At 44.5% G+C, this 14,068-nt stretch overlaps 1 protein-coding gene across 1 annotated transcript in view; it reads right to left on the minus strand.

Moving 5' to 3' along the window:
- Positions 1-1,446: 1,446 nt before the first annotated feature.
- The window catches only part of LOC119161154 (RYamide receptor), a 425,715-nt gene continuing 413,093 nt past the window's right edge, over positions 1,447-14,068 (minus strand). The window contains exons 4-5 of the mRNA XM_037413506.2: positions 6,680-6,901; positions 1,447-3,734 (exon numbers count right to left, since the gene is read on the minus strand). Coding sequence (XP_037269403.2) covers positions 3,459-3,734; positions 6,680-6,901 — 498 coding nt within the window. The 3' untranslated portion in view covers positions 1,447-3,458. The remainder of the gene's footprint in view (positions 3,735-6,679; positions 6,902-14,068) is intronic.

Genomic DNA, 14,068 nt, shown 5'->3' on the forward strand with positions numbered 1-14,068 from the left:
AGTTATGGCCGGTAGGCAAGCGCTGCTAGATTGCACTCCATCTCGGCTCACACCTGTAGTCCCTCGTCCACTGCAAACATATCAAACGTTGTGCGCGACCACGGTGCAAGCTGCAGTAATCGCCCGATATAGCTAATCGAGGGAACGTAGTCTAGCAGCGCTTGTCTATCGGCCATGACTCGTTATCTTGTTGGGCCATAGATGACGCCAAAAGTCAACGCACTTTCTTTGCTTCTTCTTGATTATCCTGTAGGTAGCCGCCGCAGAGCGCAGGTCACGCGTTCGCGTGCTTCCTTTCATAAACGACGACAGTGTACACTCATTCTTACTCATCGGCGTAGCATATTATTAAACCCAGAAGCATCAATGGCATGTATGACGGATTCAGCCGGTAAGCTAGGCCAACATTCGCTGGGAGTTGTACGGGTCACAATTACTTAGACCGATCTCGGCGCAGGTGACTCGAGAAGGTTGACATTTGAGCAATGCACAAGGCTCTCATTGTTGTATTAAAGTGTATACGAGGTGAGCAAAACTACAAGGATTGCCAGAGATGCGTGTGAGTTTTGGTTTTGCCGACCAGCGTTGTTTTTCTGGTGTACACCCCGCGGCATCGCAAGTCGGATCGTACGCCGAATCGTAACGTTCGTAGAATATTTTTCGGCCAGCACTGCTGAGAGATCGTGCCAGCTGTGTTTGTAAGCGTCTAAGTACAACTCTCAGGCTTGGGCACAAGTGGCTTCACCACATTGAGCGATATGACAGAATATCAGCCCTTACATGAAATTTTGTATTGAAAATGACGCTGTATGTCATGAAGTTTTATAATAAAAGGTCCATGTGCCTACAGAGTGCATAAAAATGACCGCATAGCTACACACACAAGAAGTACATTTGCTCTTCAAAACGCGCAGTAGAAATGTAGCGCCATCCGCACTAGACAGGGGCTAGACATCATGAGTATGAATACCAGTTGCTGCCTGAATGGTTGTCTGTATTGCGAAAGGTATATGTTCAGTGTTGTTTGCTGTGGTACGTACTTTTATAATTTGTATGCCGATGATCGTCCTGCATATGTGACGTAAGCTTGAAGCAATCTATGCAATTCACTGCTTTTACAAAATGCTCGACATAACTTTTTTGAGACGTTAGTCCTAGCGCAGCAGGAGTGATTCTACTCTTGAGGAAATTGGTGCACTCTGGCCCCACCAGATTGTAAAACTCTGTGAGAGAGTAGCGCAACTCCCGCAGACGGTGTATGAACTCTATTTCAGAAGCATTACTGTACTCTGGCGAGGGAGCTTGTTCACTCTAGTTAAGTCAGAGTACCAGCAATCTTTCGAGAGAGGGCGTTTACTCTGAGCAGAAGAGAGTTCCCACCACTCCTGAAAAGGAAGTGAAACATGGGACAACCCTCTACTCCCGCGAAGAGAGTGGCCAGCACACTTTTGGGGCTGTGGGCGTACACACACTTACCGACAGACGTACTTATATGCATGTTTATTTGTTGCTTGTTTATTATTTTGGTCTATATTATTAAACATTTGTAAGCGACTGCTCTTGAAAGAATACTTGAGAAATATGTTGCGACTGACGTGGATACGTGCTAATAATTATATAGTTCTGTAAGGCTACTCCATCTGAGCCGGATACACCGTTTCAGTCACATTTCTGTTTTACGGTGAAAGTTTATTCTCGACGAAAATTGACATTGCTGCATATTTTATGCAGACAATGAAGCATCATTGGCCATAGGCTGGGGAAGTGGTATTGGAGTTACAAGCTGTGAGATTTTTGTTACAATAGATGAAGTGCAATCATTAAAATAGGCACAAGTATCATGCATTGTGCATTTATCAAGCAAACCTTTACTTCATTCTTATCAAATCAGCTTGAAAACATCAGTGATTGAAGGTTTTTTGCTATTCATAAGTTATGCGCCAAAGGTGTGCTACACCCGGCTTTCTAAATTGAAGATATCCACGTATCGTTTCCGTTTACAAAAGTACCTTCAGTTTAACAACCGATAATTCTCGGTTTGACCAATGTCCTTACCACGTGCCATGTCGCAACATATAACTTCACTTTCACATCCCTGTAGTTAGAATCGCTAAGTGGGAATAAGATAAAGACTCCATTGCCTCACTAAACACTGCTTATGAATACATTAGAACGCTAATGTGTCTAATTAGGTCCTAGAGCTCGCAATATGCAAGGCGCAATGCATATAGTTGAAAAGCACGAATTCAGGTCATGCTTCCGCTACTTAGTCTGGTGTGTTTAGTGCGTCGATCATGACCACGGCCGTTTACACAATAAGTTTATCTGTTTTGATATGTGGTATATTAATTGCCTTTATGTACAGATACAGTGTTGACATTGCAAGCCACACTACTTGTAAGATTTGGCTCGCGATATCAAAGAACAAAAATGAAAAATATGCAGAAATTCAGTGAAACATTGCTTTCTTTGCGGATATTAGTATCTCTTCACGGTACGCAATCATTCTGTTACAAACCCACGTTGCGTAATGAGCCATAAATGGTAATGGTAGTGTTTTTGCATAACACTACCTTGTTAATACAAACCTTTTTGACCATGCAATAACATGTCTAGTAATTGCCGCAGCATATCTGACCGCAAAGCAAGAAAACACAAAAGGCTGCGTGGAGTTTTAGTTTTTTTTAAATGAAGTTAAACATGTTCCTGACATTTGAAGGAACGATGTGACCACGACAGCAGCCCTCAAATTATCAGAACAACACAAGTCTACCTTGATTGTCCCTCGGACAGCTGCTGATAATCAACAGTCTTGGAGAGAAACTTGACACCAAGTACAGCCAGTAGAGTGATAACACTTATCAAGGCGGTAGCACCTCATCACCCGACAATGCACCACACATTTATGAAGATATTACACCCATTTGATACAAAACGGGGTTTCTATCATGTTGTTTCAATGTTTGATGATGAGTTGAAGCGAAGTCAACATAATTACATCTTGCAATTGCTGTTAAATTCACCATGACAGATTCATGCTTGCAGTTACCATGTCAAATTGAGAACCGTCGCCCCGGCTCCAAGACATATGCTTATATACTTCTGGTACGCAGATTCGCCACGCGAAATTGTTTTTCACCAGAATGTGGCACATCTGTGAGTTCTGGCCCACTGTATAGCAAAACGCACGTCAGTATTCATTTTACCGGCGTCGCATACGTTACCGTGCCGCAAACTAGAGCTTCCTTGAAAATATTTGGTAGAGATCTTCATTCAGCAGGGCATGCCTGTCGAGGTCGTTTCAGTAAGCCATCGCCACGACTCTGGAAAATGAGACTCATGCGTAGGGATGCTTTTCTAGTTTTTGAACCGATTTCCGGGTTACGAATCAGAGTTCTTCAATTAAAGCGAACCCGGTGCCACTGAGGATTAAGTTAGCCGATTACGCAAGTGCTTTTTTACTCGTAGACGGGGAGGCGCAGCGTGGTGGCCTCGCCGGCAACGCAGTCTCCGAGCGTCTTCAGTGCCACGACCGATGTGGGCGAATGCGTGTAGAATCCATTGCAGCGCTGGTGGTGCTGGTGGTGATGACTCGAAGTAGTGCTCGAAAGCATCATGGTGCTGCTGGGAAGAGAACCGCCGCCACCGTATGAGCTACGTTTTCCAAGAGATCGGCCACCTGAACGCATGGCCAGCAACGGACAACAACCGACGACGAGTTGCCGAAGGTCCACCTACGGAGGAATCACATCGTGAGTTAAGCGACAGGAACAGAAATAATGATTTCATGGCCGAATAAAGAACCCCTTAGTTACACGGAACGTGCCCATCGTTTGGCTAGGATATCCATAGTGCATTCGTGGAACCAAGGCTTTAGTCGAGTTTGCAACGAATTAATTGCGTTCATGCAGTTTTAATCAATGTAATGCACAAATCAAGAAGATTTACTCCTCACATTTTTATTTAGAAAAAAATGTTATGTTGACGCTTCGTGTAAGTTTTCGTAAATGAGCTCGTTAATACCTCAATTAGACAGTAAAAAGTGAACTAAGAGGCACGCAATGTTTTTCCCATTAAGGGTTCCAAATGCCTTAGAAAATTACACTTACTTGCGAAAAGGTATACATAGCCCAGAAGACACACAATGTTTCAATGATAGGGCAGGAAAACATCCGCTGTAGATTATTTAAATTTCAGGAGGCATTTTGATGAGCCTTTCGAAAGGTTGTTGATATGTGGGGCTTAACATCCTATCAGCACCATATGATTTTGAGAAACACCGTAGTGGAGTTCTGCGGAAATTTCAACCACCTTGGGTTCTTTAACGTGCACCCAAATCTGAGCACACGGGCACACAGCATTTTCCCCTCCATCTAAAATGCAGTCACCGCAGACGGGACTCGATCCCGCGACCTGCAGGTCAGCAGCCTTGTACCTTCGCCACTACACCACCATGGCGGGGCTATTGTGAAAGGTTTGCAGTGCATCAGATAACTTACGCAAACAGCATTCTTTAGGATCTCACGAGAAAGGGCAGTACCGAAAATTGCTTTGGTTTTTTTTTTATATTGCGAAGTGTATATTGTGAGCAGTTTGCTATGAAGCTTTCTTCGGCACTTCACAATAACGATATTATTTTTATTTATGGGTATGTGTAGTACGTAACGTTTGTTCACGCAGTGTCCTTTCTGTACCCTTGTTGCCATTCTGCTACGCACGCGTATGTTTACCTTATGCGGGTCATCGTTGTTTGAGTATTGTTACTGCATTTATCTAGGTGTACCTACATTTTTTTCCTTTTATGCTTTAGCCCCTTCACCTCTTTATTTTTATGTACCTTTCAAAATTTTATGTTGTTTTATTACTAGCTCTATTATCCGTCCTAATTCGCATGATCTTTGGAAAAGCTGGAATGTATGTGACCAAACAAAGACACAAAATCCAGCGTTTTTCTTGTTTATATTATTTGGTAATCAGTTCCACGCATATGTTCCTTGTTTCACCAAGAAGTGCAGTGGTGAAATGCTTCAATTTTGAGTCGATGCCGGGCTCGTAAGATATTTATTTAAATGTCGTGTTCACTTCATAAACAACTGTTCGAATTCAGCGCCAGTACATTTTGTGCAGTCGCTGCAGCGGTGGTATGGGGGTTGGCATACTCGGCTGCTCGGATAGACGTGGGTTCAATCCAAGCCATGGTGTCCCATGTCGATGAAAGCAGAATGCTACAGACCTACGTGCCTAGATTTAGGTGCTTAGATTAGAATATGGTCAAAATTGCCGGAGCCCTTTACTACGGCATTCTTTCTTTTTACATCTGTCTTGATTTAGGCACCTGAAACCCCCAAAATTCCTTCTATTTTGTTTCTGATGGCATCTTCAGTTTCCTTGTGCTACAGCTTTTCCTTCTCAAAACAAATACTCTATGTAACGAAGATAGCGCCAAATAATTACCTGGGGCCAATCTTACAAAACTTCTTTTTCATAAGAGCGTCTTCTCATTGCTCAATCTGCTTCGCTAATAAGTCCCGCATTGTGATACGCTGAAGTGTTCTGGTGAATCTGCGGGTGCTATTTTCAAATAAAAAAATTTGACACATTATTGCAAGGAAAGTACTTTTGCACCCACGTAACATAAATATTAATGACCGCAACTTTGTTGGCAACTTGTCTGTGACCTTGATTGTTTTTATGGGGTAGAAATGAAACTAACACTGTCGGTTTGGTTGCTTCCGTACGTATACTTCTTTGACAGCGTGTTGTACGATTGTACGAGCCAAGTACAAATCTTCCTTCGACTTATAGGGCAACTATGATTGTCCTGATTCAGTTCATAGATTTATAAGGGTAGCAGCCTGAGCCTAGAAAACAGACTTGTGCTGGCTAACAATGTTATAGTGTTCATTTTCTGCGAACAATTGTATACTCCTCCTTCGAAAGGAAAAAAACAAGAAAATATTAGAAAAAGAAAACCCTATGCCTGCGTCTCGCCAGTATATGAAAATTCAAGTCAATTTTTGCTGTAATCTTCTTCTGGGTGTTATACCCTTCTTTTCTTTGTTTGTGTGTCAGTGTGCGCTAAAATTAGTTACGATTCTTCTGGGTCAGTACAATGAATGGCCCACTTGCACATGATGGTCCAGCCGAGTGAATCGTGAACGCTTCATATTCCGGACGTGCAATTGCGATATCTGCGTAACATGCGTGTCTGCTTGAAGCTCAAGAATGCACCCGCACTGGGCAGAGTGAATCGCCAGATTGCTTTCAGTTGTATCCTTGAATTGTTTTTGTGCTATCGCCCCTAGGCTGATATTCAATATAATCAGCCATTATGAACGAGTTACTTCAGTGTTACTCGAGAAAAAGATTTGGTCACACTTGCTGAAAACGCTATTGATTGATATGCGGGGTTTAACGTCCCAAAACCACCATGTGATTATGAGAGACGCCGTAGTGGAAGGCTCCGGAAATTTCGACCACCTGGGGTTCTTTAACGTGCACCCAAATCTGAGCACACTGGCCTACAACATTTCCGCCTTTATCGGAAAGGCAGCCGCTGAAGCCGGGATTTGATCCCGCGACCTGGGTCAGCAGTCGAGTACCTTAGCCACTAGACCACCGCGGCGGGGCTGCTGAAAATGCTATACCTAAAAAAAATAGCATTGGATTATGGACTCACTCTGAAGTTGTCACTCATGAAGCAGTAGATGATGGGATTGACGAAACTGTTGGCCATTGAGAACCAGTGGCAGGAAAAGAAGGCCGCGATGTACAGGTACTCTTGTTCGGTGGTGTCCGGAAGCATAGCGTCGCGGTCAAAGTACACGACCAGGTTCATCATGTGAATTGGCAGCCAGCACACAGCGAACATCAACACAACTGTAACCAGCATCTTCACCACCTGTTAAAAAAAGATGAGATACTTTTAACAATTTCCTAACTTCTTTTTACATTTTTATCGCACTTTTGCAGCAGATGATGATTAAATATATCACCGTGCTTTGTAATGCGTAGACCTTAAACCTTCCCTCAATGAATGCGCACTTCACACGTTTTAACACCTGGAATCGTTTTACGCTTTCCTTCCGCAAGAATAAATGTGTTCAGGAGATTCTTTCCACTACCTGACTTTCATAATGTTTATTTTTTTAAACACTACTTAAGGAATCTCCCGGCTGTATGGTTAAATACCTGCTGGCCACGCGGACGGGCTATGTTCGTTTCACACGCAATCTGTGAGTTAATATTTGTTTTTGCATCCTTCTCCGATTTTTCGTCATGCGCAAGATGATTTTTCACTTACAACCAACGCCGACACAAGAACTGCCGCGAAGCTTGCTTGTAAATATACTACCTCGTATACCTTAACAGAACAGTGGCTAGGATGCTCGCCTGCTGACCAGAAGGTCGCGGGTTCGACCCTGGCAGTGGCGGTTATTTTGGTTGGAGGCAAAATGGTAGAGACCCGTGCACTGTGCGATGTCATTCAGTTCACGTTAAAGATCACCAGATGATTTCCGAAGCCCTCCCCTCCGTAAAACCACACATATCATATATCCCGTAAAAATTATTACGACAGGGACACACACCCCATTCTTTTTTCAAACCACTTTTCTCGGTACGAGAAAGGCTCGTATTTATTTTTCAGAATATCCAGAAAAAAAATTCTTAAACTACGTACATGTTTTTAAATCTGCCTGCCATCTCGCAGTTTTGTGTGATACGCGAACAATAGCCTACTTTTTCCTCCCTTACACCTCCCTCCTCCTGCACGAAAAAAAAGCAATCGAAACACGCATCTTTTTCAACAGCTAACACTGAAAGCACCTTGCAACGGCAGGTTGTTAACGCTTTGAGAGATTCCAGATGCATGCGCAGTGAAAAGCAGCCAGTTCGTTTCTCTCCGTTTTTTTTTTTGCTCTTGTTGTGCTGCATCTTTTTTTTATTTTTAAAAAGCTCCCTCACGCTACATGGCAGTGAATTTCTTCAACAATTAACATGGATCGATAACGATGCAATATATGCTACACATACAGCTCCTGTTCACCGAGAATTTGGCTTCCGGAAAACGATAATGCACTTTGCATCTTGCACAGATGCGCTTTTATCTTTTGAATTTTAAAGAAAAGTCAGTGCAGGTCGAATCACGAGTTCAAATCTCTGATATGTTCTGCCGAAGTGTGCGAAATCTGCCAGCGATATCTAGGTGCACGGTGCGTGTATGCCCAGCACATAAATCTTCCGTCCGGCGTGAGCAACTTAGCTCTCGACCATACTGCTACGATTGAAATATTGGGGCGACACTGTGCTTAGACATATTCAATTCGGCTTCGTACACGTTTCTTTGAATGGTAAGAACATCTTCGGGTTATGGGTATCATGATGTAAGTGGGGGGTCACTGGTACAGGAGACAAGGTTTTCCACTCTTGAGTCGCTTCTTGTCCAGCGCGAGCACTACGGCTAAAACTAATATTCTCTGGCTAGCCCCAATAAGCTTTTCTCTTATGTTGTTTGCACAGTATATGAAGGAATACGAGATGGTCAATTTCACGGAAGCTCATCAGGGGTCATCCAGTGCATTGAAAACGACTTCACAGTGCATGCTTTATCCAAATGTATTATCAGCTGCTGTGATTTCATCGAAAAGTTTATAAGAGTTATTATTTCACTGTCACTTGTTTGAATTGGTCCTTCACAGATTAAAATATTATTTCTCTCTTGGTCACTTTTCTTTTTGGCTGTCCATCGGTCGCATTTTTTATATACGGGGTGTTTCAAGAAATCTCCTAATTCCTCGAAAACGAAGGATATGCGATATTTATTCTATGCCTTCTCATTTACGTCTTCTGTGGCCACAGACATCTTAAAATGGCCAAAGATATTAGTGGGGCAGCAATAGAGAATTCTAAAATTATAAAGTTTTTGAATAGTGGTCTAAGGCGGTTATGAGAAATATAAACATCGAAATTCATCATGCAAAGAACCAATCCTAGCAGCCTTTGGGATATTGAACAAGGGGCCACTAGTAATTACTTGGGAACCATAGCATTGAACCAGGTTCAACCGCTTGAACTGCAACCGGAGCACCAATGAGCTCAAAAAGACAACCACATTGACGTCAGGGTCGAACATACGAATTTTGAAGGTGCAGTTCTTCCGCGTACGTGAACGTGTATGCGTCATGTGTGCATATTACTAGTGAAAGCGTAGCCCGCAAATGCCCAGAACGAAGTCAGTTGGTGGTTTTTTGTGACGATGGTAACTCATTGTGGACGTCTCGCATGAAAATGGCAATCGTGCTCTTCTGCGTTTCGGTTTCGTTTTCGCTACTAAACATGTGTGATATTCAGTACTTTACAATTGTTACCAGAGGTCACTTTTGCAAAGTCACGGTGCTGCAATGGGTTATTCGCATAAATGACTCCCATTCTCTCTTAACACTACCACCTTTACTCGTTAATTAAAATGTTGATTTTTTTAAATTCTTAACTGCTATCACAATAAATGTATTCAGGTATCTTAATATGCCTGTATGCGGCTACAGAAGGAGCAAGTAAGAATGCATTAAAAACATATTGAATTTCAAATATATTTAGAAATTTTGAACTAAGTACTTGAAAAACACGGTTTCAGGCCTATGTGAAGTATATGGAGTAAAATAATCACCACTTGTTTCTTACCACAATGAGTGGCTTGATGTGTTAGCGAACAATGATGTGTTATGCACTTCCTGGCATTTTTCCTTAACTTCATGGATAGGCCAATCACATGTGAGCACATCACAGACCTATTTCTCGAGCTGTAAGATCCAAGCATGGTGCAGTTTGCTTTATTCAACGGAACTCGTGACTTATCTTCATTTCGCTCACAATTTACCCTGCAAAGAGTTTTATTTTAGACGAAAAGGAGCAGTCACCCTGTTAATTGGTTAGTTTCGCCATAGTAATCGCCAACCATGCAAAACCGCACCCACATAACATACTGTTCAGAAGGCGCTGTTAGAATAACGAAGACAAAATCCTGGACCATAATATAATGTAGTGCTGCAATCAGAAAACACATTTTCCATTAGTGCCCTTTCCCACCGGCTAGCTGATTTTCCTAATGATAGGTCCTGCAAAAAAAAAAAACTGGCGGAAACATCTTCTCACGAAACTATTTAGCTAAAGATCTGCTAGTGGCACAGCACCTTAAGAGCCAGGCTTCTCTATTATCCATATACCTCACGTTGCGTGGTCACGCTCAAAATGAAATAGGGAGTAGAGCCCTAAATAATGCAAGCACAGCTCGAAATGCAGCTAGAGTAAATGAATTAGGTGTAAAATATTATATTTAACAGAAATAACCAACAACCAATCGCAACCATTACCTTGAAGTCACCAAAAATGTTTCAGAAACATGCGCTGACTCCCGCAGCGCGCGAGGGATTGCGCCACTACCTTGCCAAGCACGCGATCGCCCCTCCCAATGGCGTTTCTCTGGCTCTAGATATGAATAACGAAAGAACCAGATGAAACTCGCTGCACACGACACATAACTTATCTGTGGTAACAACGAAGAACTCAAAAAATGGCAGCGAAAACTAGGATGCATGTCGCCACAAAATCTGCGAATTTCCCCAACAAGATTGTACGCGGGCCTTGGAAGCCCTACATGCATTTAAACAATTGGCATAATTGCAGTTTTGTGAACGAACAGTGCGAGCTCTATAAATGGGAAGTGCTGTGTGGACGTGCGAAGCGGGGCGCCCAGGTCCGTGCTCAGGGGTTTCACTGTAGAGAGCCTGCTAACAGAGCAAGGTTTGAACCAAAACAAAGGCTACACAAAAATGTCATTTCTGCGAATACGGGCCCCGAATGTGCTTTTGCCAATATATCGGGATTGACTCATTAAGACAACATGATTGACGAATAAAACTTACGTACGACTTATTAAAACAGTTCGCATGTATATATATTTGCTTAGTTGCTTCCCCAGCCGCGGTGCCTAGTGGCTAAGGTACTTAGCTGCTGACCCGCAGGTTGCGGTATTGAAGCCAGGCTGCGGCGGCTGCATTTCTGATTGAGGCGGAAATGGTTAGGCCCGTGTGCTCGGATTTGGGGGCATGTTAAAGAACCCGAGGTGGTCAAACTTTCCGGAGTCCTCCACTATAGCGTCTCTCATAATCATAAGGTGGTTTTGGGACGTTATACCCCACATATCAAACAATTGCTTGGTTGTGAAATTCGCGGTAAATATTTACTTTATTTAATTAGAGGGGACTACAGAACATATTGTTACAGAAAAGAAGAGACGCCATAACAATTAGGCTGGGGATTAGATATATTCAAAACCAGCGGTGATGGCGTGACCGGTTCACCAGCGATCGAGAGGAGACAACCCTTCGTCTTCCTCGTCAGGCACACACGTGCGTCGCCCTCTAGAACATCAATATACATGCATGTAGCATAACCCCCGGCGGCACAAGCGCCGTCTCGGCGCATCTAAATGTCAACGTCACTAGGAGAGTTGTAGAGCTTCAAGCGCGCAACATGTACAATATTGGTAGCCTGTTGGGCACATGAAGGCGATGGGTGGCAGGAACAATTTCATATGTTACAGGAGTAACCACACGAAGGACTCGATATGGGCCTGTGTAGCGAGTAAGCGGTTTTTCTGACAAGCCAACTTGACGGGTTGGAGAACAGAGCAAGACCAAAGAACCGGGCGGAAAGTGTACGTCATGGTGTCGTTGGTCATACAAGCGCCGTTGCTTCTCTTGAGCGGTCAGAAGGCGAGTACGGGGGATTTCGCCTGCGTGGGCGGCCCGAGTGGTAGCGTCCATGGCATATTCACTGGGCAGTACTCCAGGGGACGGTATGACGGTGTCTAGAGGCAATGTTGGTTCTCGGCCAAACAGCAGAAAAAATGGAGAGTAACCGGCAGTGTCACGGCGCGAAGAATTCTAGGCGAATGTGACGTACGGCAACGCGAGATCCCAGTCGGTGTGGTTGGTAGAAACATAGTTAGCGAGCATGTCTGTAAGAGTTCGATTTAGACGCTCCATGAGTCCATTGCTTTGTGGGTGGTATGACGTAGTCAGCTTGTGTCTCGTTTTACAGGACTGCAAGATGTCGGCTATGACCTTCGACAAAAAAGTGCGGCCACGGTCTGTAAGCCACTGCCGTGGGGCTCCGTGTTGCAAAATCACGTCCTTGAGGAGGAAGTCGACGATATCTGTGGCGCAGCTTGATGGAGGAGCTCGGGTGATGGCATAACGCGTGGCGTAGTCGGTGGCCACGGCTATTCACTTGTTACCCAAGGGAGACAAGGGTAAAGGGTTAAGTAGGTCCAAGCCAACGCGGAAGAATGGTTCTGACAGAATATCAAGTGGTTGAAGGCGTCCGGCAGGAAGTGTCGATGGTGTTGTGCGGCGCTGACATTCCTCACAAGCCGCAACGTTTCTTCTGACTGAGCGTGCAAGCCCTGGCCAAAAGAAGCGTTGGTGTATTTGGTCATTAGTGCGTGACCCACCAAGGTGACCAGCAACCGGAAGGTCATGAAATTCATGGAGAACTTCCGAGTGAAGGTGTTTCAGAATGACAAGCAGCAGAGCCGGTCCATCCGGCTCAAAACTTTGGCGCTATAATACACCATCATGGAGCACGAATGAGCGACGCAACAGATTGGAAGATGGTGATTGGAGGCGCTCAATAATAGCACGCAAGGACGCATCTTGGCGCTGCTCGTCACCGATGCATGTCATTTGCGAAATGGAAAAGATGCAAGGCTCGGTGTCAGTGTCAGGCATAGTGCTCGACTCAGCAACCGGGTAGCGAGACAGGCAGTCTGCTTCCTGATGTAGGCGTCTGGACTTGTACGTCACCGTGTAGGTATACTCTTGGAGTCGCAGAGCCCAGCGCCCAATCCAGCCAGTAGGATCCTTCAGTCACGTAAGCCAACATAGCTCATGATGGTCAGTTATCACAGAGAAATTAGTGTCATATAAATATGGGCGGAACTTTCAGACTGCCCAAACAAGAGCAAGATATTCACGCTTTGTAATGGAGTATTGCGCTCAGCAGCTGTGAGGAGGTGGCTAGCGTAGGCGACAACTCGGTCGTGTCCCCGTTGGCGTTGGGCTAAGACGGCTCTGATTTCGTGACCACTAGCATCGGTTCGAACTTCCGTCAGAGCGAATGGGTCATAGTGAGCCAATTAAGGTGGAGTCATCAGTAGCGTCATTAGGTGAGAAAAAGCAGGAGCTTGGTCGGTACCCCATGTAAATGTGACGTCTTTCTTCAGAAGCTCTGTGAGGGGTCGAGTGATGGTTGCGAAATCTTTCACAGACCTTCTAAAATAGAAGCAAAGTCCTACAAAACTTCGGACATCTTTTGCTGACTAGGGTACAGGAAAACTGGTGACTGCACGAATTTTCTCGGGGTCTGGCTGCACACCGGAGGCGTCTACAAGGTGGTCCAACACTGTAATTTGCCGGCGGGCGAAGTGGCACTTCGAGGAGTTTAATTGAAAGCCAGCAGTGCGGAATATGTCGAGAATATCTGACAAACGCTGAAGGTGGGTCTCAAATGTTGGGGAATATACAACGACATCGTCAAGATAACAAAGACATGTTGACCATTAGAACCCTTGTAGCAGAGAGTCCATCATACGCTCGAACGTGGCCGGGGCGTTGCATAGCCCAATCGGCATAACCTTGAACTGATGTAGGCCATCTGGAGTTACAAATGCAGTCTTCTCTTGGTCTTTTTCGTCGACAGCGATCTGGCAGTAGCCGGAACGTAGGTCTGTTGTAGAAAAGTATCGGGCACCGTGGAGACAATCGAGAACGTCATCGATACGGGCTAAAGGGTAAACGTCCTTTTTTCGCGATTCCATTCAGATGACGGTAATCCACGCAGAAGCGCCACATGCCATCTTTTTTTTACGAGCACAACGGGGGGCGCCCAAGGGCTCAAAGAGGGTTCAATAATTGCTTTGGCTAACATCTTGGTGACTTCTAGTTGAATTACTTTACGCTCGGTGGCAGACACCCGACATGGTCACCGATGAACGGGATGAGAATCA

The sequence above is a fragment of the Rhipicephalus microplus genome, chromosome X (genome assembly GCF_043290135.1).
Source record: "Rhipicephalus microplus isolate Deutch F79 chromosome X, USDA_Rmic, whole genome shotgun sequence".
Taxonomy (NCBI): Eukaryota; Metazoa; Arthropoda; class Arachnida; order Ixodida; family Ixodidae; genus Rhipicephalus; species Rhipicephalus microplus.